Genomic DNA, 22,145 nt, shown 5'->3' on the forward strand with positions numbered 1-22,145 from the left:
AGCCCAGGCACTAGCTGACTTCGTGGTGGAATGTACCATACCCAACCAAGAAGTCGGGGGGCAGGAAGATACCACACCTCAAGACAAGGGAGTCGACAATGGGGACAAGGAGAAAGAATATTGGGTTCTCTATTTTGATGGAGCATCAAAAACAAATTCCAGTGGAGCAGGGTTGGTTTTGCAAAGCCCTGATGGATTCTTAATTGAGTATGCCATGAAGCTAGACTTCCCAACCACAAACAATGAGGCAGAGTATGAAGCCCTGATTGCTGGCCTTGGTCTAGCTGGGACACTTAGAGTCAAAAACTTAAAGGTCCGTGGAGACTCGAAGTTGATCATATCCCAGGTAAAGGGAGAATTTGAAGCAAGGGATGATACGATGGCAAAGTATGTTCGCCTAGTAAGGGCTGTGATGACCCAATTTAATGAATGCCATGTTGAACACATTCCAAGGGAAGAAAATGCTAAAGCAGATGCGCTATCAAAGTTTGCTTCATCTGAGATTGAAGAAAGTTCAGGAAGTGTGTACTTCCGTGTTTTGAAGACACGAAGTATAGATGTTAAACTTGTGGCTCCCGTAGGCTTGGGGACGTCATGGATTGATCCCATCAAGGCTCACATTCAGACCGGTTGGTTGCCAAGCGATACAATTGAGGCACGGAAGTTAACTGTTCGAGCACTAAGGTACTCTTTGATAGATGGGATTCTATATAAAAGATCTTTCGTGGTTCCTTACTTGAGGTGTCTCAGGCCCGATGAGGCACGATTGGCTCTTGAGGAAGTGCATGAAGGCATTTGTGGGCAACACTTGGGGGGCAGGGCCTTGGCTCATAAGATAACTCGTTTAGGCTTCTATTGGCCAGAAATGATGGCTGATGCCAAAGAATATGTAAAGAAGTGTGATCGTTGTCAGAAGCATGCACCAGTCGCCAGACAACCCCCCGAGATGCTGACCTCTATCAACTCACCTATTCCCTTTGCTATGTGGGGGATGGATATTCTAGGGCCTTTTCCTATGGCCACAGCACAAAGGAAGTTTCTGATTGTAGCCATTGATTATTTCACCAAGTGGATCGAAGCCAAACCTTTGGCCAAAATCACAACTAAGCAGGTTGCACAATTCCTGTGGGAAAACATTATGTGCCGATATGGAATTCCCCGTATCCTCGTCACTGACAATGGAACGCAATTCAACAATGAGGAATTCAAGAAGTATTGTGAAGAAAATGAAATTGAGTTACGATTCACCTCTGTGGCTCACCCGCAAGCCAATGGGCAAGCGGAAGTAGCAAATCGGATAATCCTGGATGGACTAAAGAAGAGGATCGAAAAGTCGAGAAATAATTGGGTAGATGAGATACTTCCCATATTATGGGCTTATAGGACTACCTGTAGAGTCACGACAGATGCAACTCCTTTCATGTTGGCATATGGGGCGGAAGCAGTAGTTCCCGTGGAGATATCACATTCTTCTCCAAGGATTCAGGCTTTTGATAAAAAAGAAAATGAGGAAAGATAGTAGAATATCAGAAAAAGGCTTTTGATAAAGCACACGCAAAGATAGTAGAATATCAGAAAAAGGCTTCATTCTACTACAACCTAAGGGTTAAAGAGAGGTTTTTCAAACAAGGTGACTTAGTCTTGAGAAAAATAGAGGCTTCTGGTGTCGGACAGAAAGGAAAGCTTGCCCCAAATTGGGAAGGGCCGTATAGAGTCAAGAGCGTTCAGGGTAGAGGAACCTACAAGCTGGAGACTATGGATGGTTTTGAAGTCCCGAGAACCTGGCACGCACAAAACCTGAAGGTTTACTACGTGTAAGATGGTCGAAGTACGATTCTCACTCGTCAGGATGGCGAGTAGGTTGAAAAGCACCTTGAAGCTTTGCTTGCTTAGGATTTATATGTTTTAGTTTTATTACGAAATTTATTAAGACTTGTGTAAGGGACGAATCCCAGACAATTTTATGAAATTCATAAGTTCTTCAAAGTATGATTGTGGCCTAACAAATAAAAATCAAATGCATGGATGCAAAGCATAAAAGGTGATAAATGAGATAGATCTGATAGATGTTACAAAAGTTTGATAAATAAAGTCTCGAAAATAAAAAAGCCACGCAGGGCTGAAAAAGCTCTAAGGAGCTGAGGTGCCCTCGGCGTCCATATCATCGTCTTCTCCGCTCTCGCTAGATGTCTCCGTCGTCTCGGAGGAGGAAGAGCTGTCATCCTCAGCAGGTCTGGAAAAAGACTCGGGAGGAGGAAGAAGTGGATCCTGAGGAACATGATCCGAAACAACTACTCGGGTACGAAACCTCTGTAGCAAAGCCTCATCGTCAGGGCAGATGTAGTCCGCCGGGTTAATATCAGGACAAGCCTCGTTCACGGTCCCAAGGGCCGTGTCCCAACCAGTCCCAAAAAACTCGGGAAAGACTGAATCATCCCTAATCCTCATGGATTGGGCAAACTCCTCCGAGTCCAGATAATTGTCTATAGCTTTATCCTTCTCCGCCCGAAGTACCACCAGCTCGGCGTTAGACTCTCCGAGTTCTTCCTCCTTGCGCTTGAGCTTCTTCTCCAGGGTAGCATACTTCTTCTGCTGCCTCCTGAGGGCATTATCGGCCTTATCAGAAGCCCGCTTCCATGATTCGGCTTGCCTCACAGTGCCTTGAAAGTAGGCGTTAGACTGAAACAAAACAATTAACAAAGTATAAGGCAAGAAAGTGCTACAAGAACGAGAAATAAGTTTAAAAAAGAGAAGGCATACCGAAGCCAGAGATTGGGCTCCCATGAGCTTAATCCTCTCAAGGTCAGGGGTGGCCACCACATCAGTAAAGTCCTTTGGGGTCACGCTATGGTAGGACCAATCCCAAGCATGCTTCGTGGAACCAACCACGGTATCCCCTCGGCGGAATCCCCAGAGAGGCTGAAAGGCGCCTGTAGCAGCAGCAGCAGGGGCAGCAGCAGTGATAGGAGCATTATGGCCCTCAGCTCCTTCAGTTGAAGCCTCCCCCATAGGCTCCTTGTGCTTTCTCAAGAAGATAGGCTCTGTCGCCTTTCCTCTGGTGTCTAGGCCTGCTAACCGAGCTTTCTTCATCCTAGCTGTTTCCTCGACCAAGGGGACATTGTCCTCGTTAATCTCCTTAGCAGCTGAAACAAAGCAAAAGACAAAATAAGTGATGTTAATAATGCGTGAAATAAAGAAAAATTGAGAAGGGAAGAGAAATACCCTGTTGAGAAACAGAGGATAGTCCCACATGAATCAGGGAAAACTCTTCTAAAAGAGTCCAGCTGGTGGTGGTGCCATCATCCTGAGTGAGCCCATTATAAATGATAGTTTCTTCAGGAGTTAAGTGAATGGATTTGAGGCTACCATCACTGACCTTCCCGAAGGAAGATCGAAAGAGCGTGCCCCAATCGCCATTCTCCCAACGTAACCCGACGAAACTATTCCTCCAATTTGGATTATTATCCGGAATAGAGGCGCTGTTAAAGATATGTTTGCTTTTGGGCCTTTGTTTGACATAAACCCAGCCACAAATATTGGAAGAACTATTGTAACATTGAAAGACTTTCCTAAAAACGGCTACAGAAAGAGGAAAGCCCTCCCTAAGACAACAAACCATAAAACATAGAATATTCCTCCAGGCGTTTGGAGGAAGCTGACACGGGTTAATTTGTAAGTCAGCCAAAAGATGAGGGATAAAAGGATGAAAAGGGAACCTAAGCCCAGCATTAAGGGCGTCGGTGTAGATGAAGAGAGTATCAGGCCTCCAGTGGCAAGTACGGTCACCACCAGAGACTGGGACTAGTCTAAAGGGAGGAGGGACGTTATAACGAGCATTTAGTCTATTGAAATCTATGTTATGCCAAGTATTACAGTGATTAAAGGAGTCGAGATGTGCAGTGGAAGGATATTCATCCCCCCTAGTGTTAATCATATCAATTAAAGACATATATGAAGAGCGGATCTCGATATCCTTACCTCGTTTTGAAGCCGAGGCTATCTTGGCCGCCCTCTCAGAACTCTTGTCAGCCATTAGTAAAGCTGGGAAAAGCCTGGAAACTGTGGAAGGAAGGAGGCTGAAAGCTAGGGAAGGACGGTTGAGAGAGTAGGAAGTTGGAAGGAATGAGGAGTGAAGAGTGTGAGTAGGAACACTCCCCCCACCCACCTTTATATAGCCAAAGAAGAGGTGGTTTGGGCCTCAAAAAGCCCATTTGGGCCCAACAAAGAGAAGGTTCTGGAAAATCCTGGAAATTCCTGGAAGGACCAAATAAAGAATTTTTAATTTTTCAAAGATTCTAGAAGAATCCAGAAAAACCTTAGAAGAAAGAACCTGGAATTTGGACTTAGAGATAAGGCCCAATTTTATAAGAATCTTGGAAAATCCAAGTGTGTAGGGCTAAAAAGGCCCAGAGCTAAGGCCCAGGTATAAAAGCCCTGTTTGAGGCCCTAATATCTTTTTGAAAGGGACCCAATTAAAAGGCCCAGTATATTGGAATAGGGTTAAAATAAGCCCGTGAGCTAAAAGCCCAGTTAAAAAAACAATGGGCCCAGAGGATAGCCCCATAAAATCCAGGCCCAAATCAAGGGCCCAATAGAGTCCAGCCCAGACGTATGACCCTAAGAAAATATATGCATTAACATGTTCTTGACCCAATTCGATCAAGGCACGAACTGTATTTTTCCTTGAATGAGTTGTGACCGAAAGGGTCAGAATTCTGATCGAGAAAGCCATGCCTGAAACCTTGTCGACTAGAAACCAAGGGAAAATCCTGGTCGAACTAGCCCTGCCCGAAATAGCTTCGACCAAGGCAAGGAAGATGGTTTATTCGGTCAGAAAAACAAGAATCCTGACCGAAAGGGACGAAAATCCTAGTCGAAAAATTCCTAGTCGAAAAAAAAAAAAAAAAAAAAAAAAAAAAAAAAGAGAGGAAGGGGTGAAAATCCTGGCCGAAATTCGACCAGGATTCCTGATCGAATGAGCCCTGCCCGAATTTGCATCGACCTGGGCAACAAATGAAGGTTAATTCGGTCAAAAAGCAGGACTCCTGACCGAAAGGAACAAAATTTCTGGTCGAAAATTTTCTGGTCGAAAATTGTAAAAAAAAAAAAAAAAAAAAAAAAAAAATTAAGAGAAAAATCCTGGCCGAAATTCGACCAGGATTCCTGATCGAAAGCATCCTGCCCGAAAAGCTGTCGACCAGGGCAATATGGGAGTTAATTCGACCAGGATCCTGGTCGAATGGATTCCTGGTCGAAAACTGTATTAAAAAAAAAAAAAAAAGTAAGGAAAATTCCTTAAATAATTTCTGAAAAATATTAATATTTTCAGAAATAAGGAACAAATCCAGGAAAATTAGGATAAATCCCAGAAATTAAGGGAAAAATCCAGAAAAAATAAGGAAATTCCTTAAATAATTTCTGAAAAATATTAATATTTTCAGAAATAAGGAATAAATCCAGAAAAATTAGGATAAATCCCAGAAATTAAGGGAAAAATCCAGAAAAAATAAGGAAATTCCTTAAATAATTTCTGAAAAATATTAATATTTTCAGAAATAAGGAATAAATCCAGAAAAATTAGGATAAATCCCAGAAATTAAGGGAAAAATCCAGAAAAAATAAGGAAATTCCTTAAATAATTTCTGAAAAATATTAATATTTTCAGAAATAAGGAATAAATCCAGAAAAATTAGGATAAATCCCAGAAATTAAGGGAAAAATCCAGAAAAAATAAGGAAATTCCTTAAATAATTTCTGAAAAATATTAATATTTTCAGAAATAAGGAATAAATCCAGAAAAATTAGGATAAATCCCAGAAATTAAGGGAAAAATCCAGAAAAATTAGGATAAATCCCAGAAATTAAGGGAAAAATCCAGAAAAATTAGGATAAATCCCAGAAATTAAGGGAAAAATCCAGAAAAATTGGGATAAAACCCAGAAATTAAGGGAAAAATCCAGAAAATTAGGAAAAATCCCAGAAAATTAGGGAAAATTCCAGAAAATTAGGGAAAAATTCCTGGAAATTAAGATAATTTCTGAATAAAAGGAAGATTCGTTGTAAATGTGTAGGTCGCTCCACACTTTACGCAAAAACGAAACCCTGTAAGGGAACGAATAGATTTAACTTCTGCGAAACCTAATCAATGTTTCCCAAAAGTTGGGGGGCAAATGATAGGGATAAATAAGTCCTGATTTTATAATTAATGGGCTGCTAGGCCCAATAATAATAAGATGTTTAATATTCAGACCAGAAAGGTTAAGTCTGACGGACCAGATTAGGCCTGGTGGAATAAAAAAGGCCCAAAAAGCCCTGATTATTAATTAATTTCGTAATTAATTAATAAGGGAGAAATCAGATGTTGAAAAGAGTCCCGATGAGGATATAAATCCTTAGAGATTAGCCTCAAGGGGACCTGAAAGGATAAGGAATCAACTTCCTACTTCCTAGGACTCCTAAGTCTATCCTAATTCAGAGGCTTATCCACCAAGCCTCCTATACCAAGTCCAATTCAAGGACTCCCGCATCTATATAAGGGGCCTCACCCCACAAATCAGAACTACGTTTTTTGACTTGATCCTTGGCAATCAGCAAGGTACGTAGGCATCTTGTTAAGGCAGATTGAGTCACGAAACACAAGAGCAGTCAAATCGAGCCTCGAAGCTCACGTTCCTTAGTATCAAATACAGCAATTATATATAGTAGTTTTAATCCATAACACCAATGCTATCACTTTAAAATAAGTTTAAATGTTCAAAAAAGGTATGAACATATACGTCTACTAATATAATTATTATGAAGACATATCATTTAAAGTTTTTACTGAAAAAAATTAAGAATTGAATTCAAAACATTTTTAAAAAATAATATAATATTAAAAAAATCTGTGTGATCCATGCATGGCACGGGTTTTAAACTAGTAAAACATAAAAACCTATTAAATAAATATCAAAATCAATGCAAAACACAATAAATATGAGGACGAAAATCATCTAAAATATATAAAAATATACTCTATCCACTATGCCATAGATGGCTTTAACCAACACCAAAAATGTGTTGCTATAGACCCCTAAAAATGTTGCTATAGGCAAAAATAGGCCTATTGCAACACTTTTTCGGTGTTGGGTCTAAGGCCGTCACTATAGGTATCTAACCTTACACATGTGTCAATCTATAGCAACACAACAACATATGTTGCTATAGATATCAATTGCAACAGGATTTTCAGAGTATAGCAACACAGATTTGGTGTTGCAATAGGGATACTAACTGACAAAAAAATGGGCCCCACATGTGGGCCCCACATCAGTAGTTTTTAAAATATTCATATTTAATATTTATTTTTAATTTTTATAAATATAATATTATTTAGACAAATATTTATATCCAAAATATAAAACTCAAATCAAATTAATAAATATAAAACTCTTAGAATCATTACATGAATCAAGTTCTATAAAAGTTACATTCTAGTATAATTAAAAATTAAAGTCTAGTTCCAATATTATAGATTCCTACATTTTCTAACTTTGCCTTCTCAAGGGCTTTCACATGATAGTGCCATAATCACCACAACAAAAACAGCTGCACGAGCTCCTTGCGGATTTCCTGCTCCTGATTCATTATAACCAACCTCGCACCAACACCAAGTCCATACGGTATTGCATAGAGTGCTGCGATTGTGTTCAGACTGTTAAGAAATTGCACATGAAAGAAAATCATCATATTAGTGACAGAAATGCACATCATGTTATGTGCGCTGATACAAAACATACCATATACCTTTCCATTCCGAATTAATTCTATTAACATTTGCTTTTGGAGATGAAAAAGAGGGTTTGTATCGAGTGTCTACATACAAAATGCTAGAAATTGCTAAGATATACAGGCCGGAATATAAATTAACAACCTTCTGTAAATAAGTGCAAAACGGAAACTTATTCCTACCTTTATAAATGTACTATTATAAAAGGTAACCTGCACTTATGCATACCAAGTCAAGGAAAGTAGGGTCTCTACAAAAATTTGTGATGTTAGCAATAAACTTTTTTGAAAACTTTTACAGAAATAACAAATTTATAATTCATTAACAAAAACATATTGGTACGCAATGTTAATATGTGAAAGAAGGCGCCTTTAAAAAAACTGACATGATTGTCATGAAATCCACCAAAACTGCCAAAGCATAAAAAAATAACAGAAGATGGAGGTTGACAATCTAGCCAGACAAGGATCTCCTTTACCTCATTGGCATCATGTCCTTGGCCGGCAACATTTAATATGGGTCCCACAGAGTATACTTCTGGAACCTTAGGATCAGCTATAAGAGAATGGAGTGTCAAAGATTCCAGTTCAACAAATAAATTGAAAATTATGCCCTTCGCATCTCTGAACAAACCATGAAACAAATAAATCAGGAATTTCTCTAAAGTATGCATACAAGCCAGCATCAAGAATGTGAAGAAGGCCAGAAGCAACAGAACCATATATAATTTTAGTGAAATAAATACATCACCACATATCTGGTCAAAAGGGAATATATAACAGAGGTAACATACCTTAAAGAGTTTCAGAGGATGCTCACCCTTAACAGTACTGAATTCAGACAAATGACTGAAAAAAAAGAAATAGACATTTATCGTAAAAAATATGTTTAATACCTTTGCAGAGTACATTGCACCAGATGCAAGGCTTACACGACCAGATACCAAAGGATCCATAAATGCAGCAAACCTCTGATAGAAATTTATACATCAAAATCAGTTTGTCAACTTTGAAAGTAGCTACTATTGGCCAATTTGAATATTCGATACATGATTTGAATCTCCTTCATGATGTCCTCAATCTTTTACGATACAAGGAGACTTTCACAGATTTAAATTACTTCAAGTCAGGGTTTAGTTATCACAACCACTCTTCAATAAACACACATGTGGATGAGAGAGAAAGCTTGTACAGAACTAGAGAATGTTAAACTCACGGAATCTTTGAAAGCGGCAGCAAGAGAAGAAAATCAAAAATTAAGGGATTCCTGAAACAGGCCACTAATGAAGCTAATGTTGCTAAGGAAGCTGCTAGTATTGCTCAACAAGAAAATTCTGAGCTTAAGGATTCTCTTGCAGAAAAGGAGGAAACACTTGACTCTCTTATCCGAGAGAATGACAAATTGAGAATCAGTGAAGCTGCATCCAATGAAAAGATGAAAGAGTTAAATAGACTGCTCTCTCAAGTTCATTCAAAAAAAAGACTGAACTAAGGACCCTGGCACAATTTTCATGTCACCGGAGTCTGTCTTAACAAGATTCCAGTAAACAACATATGGAAGACTATAGTAAACAACATAAGGAAGATAATAGTAAACAACATACAGATGATGAAGCAATCAAGAAGGGGTTCAGTTTTGATCACCAGATAAAGTTGGATGATAAATATGAAGATGAGGATGAAAATGACACACAAGTAGATGAGGACTCTGTAAAAGATGAGGCACTCAAGGGATCAATATTTGACCCTTCCACCGAAACACCAAAGTCGGAAGCTCGTAAAACAAAACTACTAGCGCCAAAACTTCATCTTCCTCATTATCATCATCTGCCAATGAAATCTTCATCACAACTAATCTTCAATAAACACACACGTGGATGACAGAGAAAGAATGCATTACTTGACTAATTTTACGAACAAACTATAGCATGAACAAACTATAGCACAATAACTGAAAGAATGCATTGATTGACTAATTTTACAATAACAAAGTGATAAAACATTCTGGTAGATGAAAGGTAGTTAAGAACATTCTTACCTCCTGCACTTCATTTCTTGTGATTCTTCCATCTTCGTTATTGTCCGTCCTCAGAAAGTAAATAAATAAATATAGATTAAATCTCTAATGGCGACGACGTCTTTCCAGTACATCAAACACCCCCAATGCAAACTCATTTGAGTCGACCATCCCTGTCATATAATCAACCAGATACTTACCCACAGAAGCATAAACCGAGACCTCTCCTTGCATAGTGTCATTCAATACTTTTTAAGTAACTGGAATGACAAAGAAGAAAGGCTTAAGTAAATGTAAGAATGTGCGTATAACTATAAATAGACAAAATCAAAGGCACGAGTAGAGCATTACATATGGATGAGAGAGAGAATGGGAGAGATCTCATACCTCTATTATGCAAGGATTGTTCCTCCGATTAGAGCTCAAAACCATGATTCATATACTTTCTTCCTCATACCCGCCGCTTCTCGAATTCAGGGGTAAGAGAATGATAGCCGCAATTGAAAGAGGGATGAACAATCCCTAAATTCATTTCCCCCTTTAATTTGCCTAAAAATTTTAAGTCCCGCCCTGTTCAAATTTTTAGCGGCCTGACCCAAAAACTTAGAGGCCCATATCCAAAATATATATTAGCTTCCATCCTATTTCTTTTCACCATTTAATTTTTTTCTTTTTAAAATTTTATAAATATTTTTAAACTTTTATAGCATTATATTCATTACTATTATTATTAATTTAATAAATTTTTAAATACTCAAAGCAGTTACAAACTTTAATTTCTATAAAAAATGGTATAGTGATTTTAAAAAAACTAATAGTTTTATATAATTAATTATTAAAATCTATTCATTTATTATAAATTTTAAGAAAATATTTCAAAAATCATAAAATATGAATATTTTATTTATTTGGCGGAGTTCTACTTTCCAGCAACCTCCATAAATTAATTTATTCATATCAGTAATTTTTAAAGGCAAATTTAATTTTGAGTTAAAATCAAAATATTATTTATTAAACTGTCTATACCAACACCACCTCGTTGGTTGCAATAGAGAAGAGGTCTATGTGAACACCGGAGGTTTACTCGGCTATAGCAACATGTATGTATGCCTACGGTAACACCAAAATCAGGGTGTTGTGATAGGGTCATAATTTCATACCTACTGCAATATTTTCCAAGGCAACACCATGCAAAAACGTGTAACTAGGCCATCTATAGCGTAGTGATCATGTACTAGCATTAACAAGACTTCTCATGTCAGGCAGATGGTAGGGGCAAGTCCTAGATTTCTCTAACATAAAGTTAGTGATACTTAGACTTATTCCTACTTGGTTTTTCTTATTCAGTTGTCCAAATAAAACTTTGGATATTGATTTTGAAATGCTAATTGGACTTTGATTTATACCCTCAGTTAAATAATATCATTAACCTTATGGTTCAAGGCAAACATTATAAATCTAGGGAAGAAAATTTATTTACCTCTAGTCTCCAGGGGAATGGTAAGCCTTATGCTCAACTCACTCAGAATTAGACTTCCAATATCCAATTGTCCGTTGTAGACCATTGAGAAGACCAACTTTTGAACAATATTGGAGATATTGTCATAACTAGTCTCCAGGGGAATGGTAAGCCTTGTGCTCAACTCACTCAGAATTAGACTTCCAATATCCAATTGTCCGTTGTAGAGCATTGAGAAGACCAACTTTTGAACAATATTGGAGATATTGTCATAACTAGTCTTTCGGCAGGTGAAAGCCCTCATCACAGTGTCAAACATAAATGACCACTCCCTCCTGTGATGCTTCTTGTTCATCCTTGCTAGATAAAATTTATCTCCATAATGAATGAAGTCCATGAAGTCTCCAATCTCCTAAGTGCTAGGAGCTGCAACCTATTTGTCCATAGGTATCCCTAAAGCTTTGTTCAGGTCCTTAGCATCAAATTCCACGGCTTTGCCTTTAGTTTTGCATGACACCACCATCTTCATAGCCCGGTCTTCATCCACAGTGGTGGTGAAAATAACACTATTCCGGAACTCATTCAAAACATCCAAATACAGAATCAAATACAAATTTCATAAAATACTTGAAGTTATCAGGTGCTTGAGTTGGGTCCATAAACGCAAGGTAGTTGGTTCCATCCCTGGGGATTTCTTCTCTTTGGGTATTTGAGTTGGATACCATTTGAAAGTTTTAAAGTGTAGAGTGGGTAAGTTTTGAGAAGAGAAAAGCTTGTTGAGAGGTGAATTTGAGAGAAATCGTTGTAATTAGGTCAAATTATATCTCGAGAAATTAAAGAAGGGTTATGTCGAGATGTCTGGGTATTTATAATATAGAGATGTTACTTCACGATAAGAGAATTGAGAATGGTAAAAATTATATCGTGAAGTCACATCGAGTTTATTGAGAACTCATATCGATAAGTCAATTTAAGTACTATTATCGAGAACTAGATAGTGACATATCGATATGTTGTATAAATACTCAATTTACCACTAGAACCTTTTAATTTCGATTTTTATTGTTTGATATTAAATTATAAAATCAAATTTGTTTTTATATCAAAAATATGTTAATTAAGTAATATATTGAATTAAATCATTTCATTCTAAGATATCGATAAGTCAAACTATTTTATATCGATAACTCTATATTGCGAAGTATATGTAGAGATCTAGAATTAACTTATCGAGAACTCGTATAAGACTTATCGAGAAGTCATTTCGACTTATCGATAACTCAGTTATCTACATAACTATTTCACATATAATCAATATGAATTAACATTAGGCAAATTTTCTTAGAATTCGAAAAATTTCAAGCTAAATTTATTTATTTATTTCAAAAATAAATATACATAGATTCTGAAATAATTATAAATTATATTTCAGTTAATTCTTAATTAAACCAAACTAATTTTGATTTATTAAGAATTATGTTTGTTGCAACATGTTAGCTGAGTTCTTTCTTTAAGATGAAGAATTTAATATTCTAATTTCACTTACTAACCTTGTAAATGTTATTTCATCTAAAGGTTTAGTAAAAATGTCAGCTAACTATTTTCCTGTTGCAATATAAATGAGCTCAACGATACCATTTGTAGCATGTTTTATAATAAAATGGTACCTTACATCAATGTGCTTTATTCTCAAATGATTGACATGATTAGCACCAATTAATATTGCACTAGTGTTATCACACATGATAGGAATCTTTTGTAAAAGTAGTCCATAATCCATTCGTTGATTTATAATTCAAAGCACTTGAGCACAACAACTTCCAACAGTTATATATTCAGCTTCAACTGTGGAAGTTGACACATATTGATGTTTCTTACTATACCATGATACAAGTATTTGACCAAGGAATTGACAACTTCCACTAGTACTATTTATGCATCCTGCAAAATATGCATTTGTGTAACCAACAGCTTCAAAATCAGTTATCTTAGAATACCACAATCCTAAGTTTGTAGTACCCGTCAAATATATGAAAATCCCTTTAACAACCATTAGGTGTGATTCCTTATGATTAGCTTGAAATCTTGCACACAGACAAGTAACAAACATGATGTATGGTCTACTGACAGTCAAATAAAGTAGAGATCCAATCATTTCCCTATAACTTGTGATGTCTATACTTTTTTCTTTATTATCTTCATCCAACTTAGTAGCTGTAGACATAGGGATTTATGCAGTTTGAGCAATTTACCATTCCAAATTTCTTCAGAAGACCTTTGACATACTTAGTTTGACTGATGAAAATTCCATCATTTATTTGTCTTACTTGTAGACCAAAAAATAACTCAACTCTCGCATCATGTTCATCTTATATTCACTTTGCATGAGTCTTGAGAATCTTTGACAAAACTTCTAATTAGTAGAACCAAAAATGATATCATCCACATAAATTTGAACTAGGATAATATCATCACCATGTTGCTTGAAACAGAGAGTTTTATCAATTGTTCCTCGAGTGAATATATTTTTGATCAAGAATTCCGACAATGTGTCATACCATGCTCTTAGTGCTTGTTTCTATCCATAGAGAGCCTTCAAAAGTCTATAGACAAAGTTCGGAAATTCTGGATCCTCAAAGTCAGGAGGCTGTTGCACATAGACTTCCTCTTTCAATTCACCATTGAGGAATGCACTTTTCACATCCATCTGATACACTTTGAAATTTAAGTGTGCAGCAAATGCAAGGAAAATTCTTATTGCTTCAAGTTTTGCAACTGGAGCAAAAGTTTCTCCATAGTCAATACCTTCCTCTTGTGAGTAGCCTTTAGCAACAAGCCTTGCCTTGTTTCTGTTGACAACACCATTTTTATCCATTTTATTCTTGTACACCCACTTTGTTCTGATAATGCTTCTGTTCCTTGGTGCATCAACCAACTCCCATACTTTATTTCTTTTAAACTGATTTAACTCTTCTTGCATTGCAGTTATCCAATCAAGATAAAGTAAGGCTTTGTTAGTTTTTTTAGGCTCAATTTGAGATAGAAAACAAGCATGTAGACATTCATTTGTAGTGGCACTTCTTGTTCTCACACGAGCACTAGGATCACCAATAATAATGTCTCTAGTGTGACTCCTATCCCATTTCCTGGTATGATGATTTTGAAGAATTGAAGTGTCCTCATCTTCTTCATTCATGGCATGACTTGCAGAACCATCACCTCTTTTTCCCCATGAGTTTGTGCTATTAAATTCAGGTGAGTTTATGTTTGAGATGAATCTTCATTCACGGAAATTACTGGTTCACTAGCTTCTCCTTCTACATTGTCTGTATTCTTTACATCATCATCTTCAGGATCACTGTCAAGGTGGATATTTTCAAAATTTAAAACTTCAGCTTCAGTTTCATCAATGCAGTCTAATCCAGGGTACTTCTCATCATCAGAAGTCGCATATGTGTTCTCCATTATTTTTTTTTGCTCTAGCACATAGACCCTGTAAGAAGTTCTTTCCAACGAGTAACCAAGAAATATAGATTCAAATACATTTGAGTCAAATTTGCCAATATATTATGAGTTATCCTTTAACACAAAGCACTTGCTTCCAAATGCATGAAATGTTTAACTGTAGGCTTCTTTCTATACATGATTGAGTAGGGTGACTTGCCAATGCTTTTGTTTACCAAGTATTCTGAATATAACATGCTGTGTTGACATCTTCTTCCCAAAAGCTTGTTGGCAACTTGGCATTCTGCAATATTGTTCTTCCAGCTTCAACTAAAATTCTGTTATTTCTTTCAACCACACCATTTTGTTGTGGTGTTTTTGGAGCTGAGAACTTTTGAGTGTTGCCCTTGTGTTTACAGAAGTCATTCAGTATGGAATTTCTGAATTAAAGTCCATTATCATTTCTCGATATTTTTATTGAGTTGTGGTCTTTAGCCTGATTCTCAATCTTCTTTATGTGTTCAATGATAATGAGTGGAGTCTCATCTTTAAAATGTATAAATTCCACCCAAGTATACCTTGAGTAGTCATCCACCATTACTAGTGCATATCTTTTCTTAGAAATGGACATGACATTTACAGGACCAAACAAATTCATGTAGATAAGTTGAAGAGGAGCATTGATAGAATTCACAATCTTACTTTTGTGACATGATCTTTTCATCTTTCCTTTCTGACAAACATCATAGACTCCATCTTGAACAAAGTCCAATATAGGAATATCTATGACTAACCCTTTTCTTACTAAAGTGTTGATTGACTTGAAGTTTAGATGAGAGAGCTTTTTGTGCCACAACCAACATTGTTCACTTGATAATTTGGTGTAGAAGCAACACACCATGTCCTTGTTTGCTGAGTTCATGTATGTAACAAACATGCTTTCTTTTCTTAATCCTATGAGAGAAATTTCACCAGACTTTCTATTTTTGATTGAGCAATCTTCTTTGTCAAAATTCACTTTGAAACCTCTATTGGTGAATTGACTGACACTTAGAAGATTAACTTCAAGTCCTCCAACCAATTCTACATCTTGAATGACAATATTACCATAAATCAAATTATCATATCCCATTGTGAATTCCTTGTTCTTGTCTCCAAAAGTCACCAAAAGGCTAGCCATCTCCCCAAACTGCGATAACAGGACTCTATCACCTGTTATGTGTCTGGAACAACCACTATCAATGACCCACATAACTTTATTCTTCTTACCCTGCATACAATAAGTTTTAAGTATTTTAGCTACCTAAGTAGTGTTGAGCACATTCTTCTTCTTTGCAGAGTTAGCAAGAGTAGAGCTTGAATTATCAAAAATAAATATTTTTCTTAGGTTGATTAGCATTCTCATTCTTGACCTCAGATCCAAGGTTAATTTTTTTTAGATATTTTTTTAATTTATGACACCTAGTCATGACCTTCATTTTGCAGGGAATGCAATCAAACTTGTCACAAAAAGAATAAGGACCATCAGTTTGTGCTTCATTGTACTTGCATGCCATATGCTTGGGCTCATTAACAGTCTTTTTACCAAGTTGAGTTAGGTGATTTGCTGAGCCACATTTTTGACATTATTTTTACAAGGGAATCTACAACATAAGCATAATTGTTGCTTTTTAAACTCCAATCTTTTCATTCCTATTTTTCTTTTTCTTCCTTGTGCTTTCACTCCTTACTTCAGTTTCAGGAGTCTTGGGGACATGGCTAGTCTCAGGCTTCTTTTCACTTTTAGTGATGATAGTAGAATTAACATTTTTCTTGCTCTCATCCTTATCTGCAATTTTTTACTTTGATGAGCTCTTATTCACTAAAGTTCACCTCACAGGGTTTGAACAAAGGTGCATTCACTTTTTATAGCACCTCGAGAATTTTTTTGTTCAAACTTTCTTTACCTTTATCAGTTTGATTTTTCTTTACTGGTGGATTAACCTCATAGTCTTGTCCAATTACCACATTGGCACAAGATTTGTTCTTTTCATGATATTGACCAACTAATTCAGATGCATTCTTAAATGACTTAAGATTAAGTTCATTTTTCTCAATATTTTCTCTTAGTACAACCTCTATCTCCTTTGCACACTTGAGCTTGATCTTTAACTATTCATTTTCTTGACTAACAGAATCTAGGATCACAAACTGCAGTTCTAGTTCTTGTTTCTCTATTTTCAATTTCTCATTCACTTTAGACAATCTGTTCATTTCTTCAGTGGCATCCGCCATACTTGTGTGAATGTGAAACATTTCCATGCTAATTTTTTTAACAATTTCTTTGTATTGAGAGGCATTCAAATCAATAGTTGTTAAGATGAGTACCTCATATTTTGATGCAGATGACTCTCCTTCCTCTAAGGTCATAAAAGTATAATTTACATATTCTTTATTTTCATCTTCATCATCTATATCATCCCAACTTTTTCCTTCAACAATATAAGCTTTGCCTTGTTGCTTTTTCAGAAGAGCTTCATACTTAGCTTCAAGCTCCAAGTATGTCTTGTCTTTCTTCACCTTCTTTGGCTTCCTGCACTCTGTGGCAAAGTGACCAAGTTCATCACAATTATAGCATCTAATTTTAGACATGTCCACAGATCCTGATTTGTAACCACTTTTTCCATTTATGTTTGAGTTCTTAATATGAGATTTTCCTTTCTAGTCATTATTATAGGAGGATTGTCCTTCACCTTTAAAGTACTCGGGCTTCTTAACTCTTATGTTTGAGAACTTTTTGTCAGGTAGGACATGGATTGATCCATTTCATCCAACTCATCAAGAGTGTAGTATTCTTCCTCATCTACTTCCAGAATGACTTGTTTTTTAGGTTTCTTGTATTTCTGCTCAGTTGGTTGTACAACTTGAATTTGAGATTCGGTTTCATTTTCAATCATCTTTTGGTCACTTGTTATCAAGGCACTTGACACATCAACCACATGTTCTTGATTTAGCTTTAGTGACTTTCTCTGCAACATCTCAAGTTCATAGGTTTTTAGAACTCCAAATAAAAACCTCCAAGGTTATTCTGCCTGGATCCCTTCCTTCCCTTATTGCAGAAATTTTATGTTCTAAGTGGTCAGGAAAAGTGAGTAAGAACTTTAAGTTGACCTCCTCAGTATCATAGTCATACAACTTCAACTCATTTATTAGCTTATTGAATCTTTCAAACACATCAGTAATGCCTTCTTTTGGTTTAGCCATAAAACCCTCATATTGTGATATCAAGATTCTTTTTTGGTTTGATCTTACCTATTCATACCTTCACATATAATCTCTATCTTTTCCCACATTTGCTTGGCTGACTCACAGTTAATAATATTATTATACATAACATTATCAAAAGACTCAATCAAAATGAGTTACAAGCCACTATCAAGTGAAACTTTCTCTTTCTCTGGATTTGTGTATGTAGATGGATCTTTTGGAGCATAGTGAGCTGGAATAACAACATCATCTTATGTTTCTTCAGGTACCCTTACCATAGAAATGAAGGGTACATGCTTGAAAATCTCAAGATACAGTGGATGAGACTTCCTGATGAATAACATCATCTTCGTCTTCCACAAAGTGTAGTTTCCTTTGTCAAAGATAGGTATCTTGATACTGCTAAGCTTTTGTGCACTCATACTTCCAAGATCTAATATGTTTGCTTTCAGATATTGCTATGATATAACTTGTTAGGTATAAAATGCACACAGGGGGTGAATGTGTGATTCTTGAATTTTACTTAAATACTTTTTAAGTTATTTTCAAGAAAATCAAGTTAAGTATTTAGGCTTCTTTGAACTTAATAGCTTAGTATATTTTGCAATGATAATTAACTATAAAAATACAGAGAAGCAATTATCAAAACTCGCTTGATCTTTTATTAAAAATAAAATAGGTTGTGCTACAAATCTAAGTTCTTGAATATTAAAGAACTTAGTTAATTATTGAGAGAATATAAGAAAAACTAGACTATTTTGTTTCCGCTGGAACAAAGAACCCGTGACATGTTTTATAGAACAGCATGCACAATTTACATAGATTGTACTAAAATAGACTAACATAATTTCTAAAGCTCTTTTGTCTATTTTTATTTCAAGTGGCGCATATTTTCATGCAATCTTCCAAGTCTGCTACACTCCTTTGTCCAGTTCATCTTGACCCTTGATCTTGCACTCTTCATGCTGCATTTGTAGACTTTTCATTTTAATGATAAAATGATTTATTGACTGGTAATCTGAAATCTTTATGCTAGATGCATTCTGTAATTGAAGTTGTTATCGATATCTTCCAAGTACAGAAAGACTTATCGATATCTCCACTTCTCTACATGTATTATGGCTTGTTGATATCTCCACTTCTCTAAATATATTTGACTTGTCGAAATCTCCATATCTCTACATGCGTTTTGACTTATCGATATATCCATATCTCTACATGTCTTTGAACTTGTCGATATCTCTAATTCTCTTCATGTACTTGACTTCTCTATAGACAAAGTGATTTCTCTATATATGAAATGACTTCTCCACAAGAGAAATGACTTCTCTACAGGTTAACTTGAATTCTCGATACGCTTGAGAAGATATCGATATATTTCTCGACATTCCTTGAACTTGATATGTGATTTCTCGATATTTGACTTAAAACATTTTTCAATTTGCAACTTTATTTCTCATGAAACTATATATCTTTATTCTGAGACATGATCATACTTGATCTTCTTCCAGAGATTTATTTCCAGCTTGTTGGTTGTTTAAAGAAAAATATCTTACTCTAGTCTTCTTCAACATTCTTACAGACTCAAAGAATATCATTGCATATTACATAATTATTACAAGTCAACTTAATCTTAGAATTGTCGGTATTACTTAATCTTGTTATATTAAGCTATATTTTGCATAACAATCTCCCTCAATTTATGAGAAAATCACTTGTCACAAATTCATGCATGATAAAAAGACTAATCCCATGTTAAAAATGAAAATATACACAGATATATAGCACATTCTTTTATACAAAAATAACATCCATTTGTGACAAAGAAAACTGAGTTTACACAAAATTAACCGAAGTTATATCGGTTAAATAAATTTTAGTTATCCGACTAATTCTCTGGTAATAGACTACGAGGGGTGTATTCATTTCAGATTTTAAAGGATTGATAATAATCTATGGATTTTAAAAGATCTCATGTATTTTAAATAAATTTTAAAAGATTAAAAATGAACTAGCAAATCCATTAAAATACACAAGGTTTTCAAATATAAAAAAAATCAGGAACTTTTGAATACCATCAGATTTTGATGAATTTTTAGAAATTCAAATTGAATACCGCCAGATTTCGGTATACTTTTTATCTAAATTGAATACACTCATATTTTAAAAGACTTTTTCTAATCTTTATTGAATGCCATCAGATTTAAAAGATTTTTTAAAATCCTAATTAAATACCTCTTGATTTCAAGAATCCAAAAAAATCTTTCAAAATTTTGATTGAATACACCATCTAAGTAATTTATGAAATTTACAACCACTTAGCACTTGCTTATCTACGTGGAACGGTGAGTTTCTCAGTTTTGACGTAGCCAGTAATGTAGAATTACATGTCTTATCTGTGAGTACAGTGTGTAGAATATTAACACACACTGATAGGCACATAAAAAGAAAAAAAAAGCAGCAGAGTTAGGGGATAAAAATGGGTGGAGGAGGAGTTGGCCAAGCCGTAAAGAGAATTCCTCTAATCAAATTCCCTCAAAGACATGCTCATAAACCAACATCCTCTACTTCACCAGGTCCTCCTCCGTCTATCTCTGTTCTTTCCATCCTTATTTTATATATATATTGTATCGTATGTTTTGCGGCCTTTTACTTACTATGTCTTATATTCTTGTTTTTGTTTAGATCACGTGTTTGATGATCCTTGTAACTCAAGTAAATGAATTTGAGTTAGTAGAATTTTGTGATCGGAGTTTATATGTAGTTTACATGGGAGTTTGTGCAGCCCTCAATGCCTCATTTAGAGCAGGGTTGACTTTTATCTTAGTTACCACTTAGAATTGTTACCGTGGCGAAGCCCGAATTCCAAAATTAACGAGATTAAAACTAATTATTGTGCTAATTTTTGGATGTTTGAGTATCTCTAATAGCATCCTCAACGGTATTGTTTTGAACATATTATTAAACCTCTTCGTTAAAATAATTTAAAATAGAGATTATCTTAAAATTTATTGAACCGATAAGATTATTTATTCCGGTGAAGTTGGTTATATCGATTGGTTATATTTAAAAAATAATATATTGTTATTATTTCAGTGTGTTATGATTAAATAGAATGTATTATTTGAACATGATAACAGATTTTGTGTAACTTAACTACAGGTTATTAGAGATTCGACAAATATAGTCAACATAGGGAGATTGACTATATTTTTAGCTAAAGAGAATGTACCATTGAAATTGAAATGAATAATTTTTTACATATTATCTAAAATATATATATTTATAGTATGTTTGACACATTTTTAGCTAATGACTCATTCCATTGAAGATGCTCTAATGCTAATAACTAAAATTGTTGGTTAAATCTATTGGCATAATTAATATGTAAAATATTAGTTAAGAGATTCGACATATATACTCCAATGGGGTTATCTGTTATTAAAAATTATGTAAAATTATATCTAAAATTTTTATTGATTAAACAAATATAGCCGGTGAAATATGGATATCTATATTTTTTGCCATAGGTAATGAAGGTTGGAGTTCTAATTTTTTCACAAATTCTCAAAAAGTGCCAAGTAGGTGACGCCTAAACACCATCTAAATCGTTTTAGTCAAGGGTTTTTCTCCATAGGAGATCCTCTAATATTTACTTTAAAGAAAAAACCCTATATTGAAATTAGGGAATAAGTAATTAGGAAAGTAGTAACTGTTTATTGAAAAACTGGGAAGGAACTGTTTATAAGAACATTATTATTGTGTTTTGAGGTAATGGTGCATATGGTGTTGATGCTAAGAATGTTGTTTCAGTTTGGAGATCAGACATCTCGACGGCGCCCATGAACACTGCTAGTGGAGGCAAAGCTTCTTTGCAGCCTAAACGTACCCCTGTTACTGACAGGGAAATTGAGGCCATTCTGGTGAGTAATGTATACATCCCTCTTTTATAATATGCATAGCCTTGCGGCCCTTAATTACCTACACTTGACTCAAATTAGCTGCTACTGCTACGGCTTTTAAGAGAGGAGATCAGATATTTTGTACTAGTTTTTTGAAAGCGAGTTCAATAGAAGACCTATCCCTAATATTAATGTCTTTTGCAGCTTGGTGGTACTTTCTGATGAGGACATCGACGGAGACAGGCCTCCTGTACGTTCCGAATTTTCGAGCTTCGAACGTCTCTCTATGGAATAAGCATCATGGACATTG

At 35.5% G+C, this 22,145-nt stretch overlaps 1 protein-coding gene and 1 long non-coding RNA gene across 6 annotated transcripts; one reads left to right on the forward strand and one right to left on the reverse strand.

Moving 5' to 3' along the window:
• Nucleotides 1–7,402: 7,402 nt before the first annotated feature.
• On the reverse strand, nt 7,403–10,339 carry LOC141706227 (uncharacterized). 5 transcript variants are annotated; one of them, XR_012568713.1, is made up of 4 exons: nt 10,172–10,339; nt 9,806–9,957; nt 8,247–9,594; nt 7,403–7,676 (listed from the first exon to the last, which is right to left on the reverse strand). It is a non-coding gene; the product is annotated as an uncharacterized LOC141706227 (long non-coding RNA). The 5 variants fall into 5 exon arrangements; XR_012568715.1 differs by lacking the exon at nt 10,172–10,339 and having other exon boundaries at nt 8,247–9,185; nt 9,412–9,594; nt 9,806–9,966; XR_012568716.1 differs by lacking the exon at nt 10,172–10,339 and having other exon boundaries at nt 8,247–8,738; nt 8,984–9,594; nt 9,806–9,966.
• A 10,008-nt stretch (nt 10,340–20,347) lies between these two features.
• LOC141698779 (uncharacterized) lies at nt 20,348–22,057 on the forward strand. The gene is made up of 3 exons (XM_074503475.1): nt 20,348–20,509; nt 21,747–21,856; nt 22,040–22,057. Exons 1-3 carry the CDS (start codon nt 20,413–20,415, stop codon nt 22,055–22,057), a joined length of 225 nt encoding a protein of 74 aa, XP_074359576.1. The 5' UTR covers nt 20,348–20,412.
• Nucleotides 22,058–22,145: the final 88 nt, after the last annotated feature.

This window comes from Apium graveolens, chromosome 2 (genome assembly GCF_009905375.1).
Source record: "Apium graveolens cultivar Ventura chromosome 2, ASM990537v1, whole genome shotgun sequence".
Lineage (NCBI taxonomy): Eukaryota > Viridiplantae > Streptophyta > Magnoliopsida > Apiales > Apiaceae > Apium > Apium graveolens.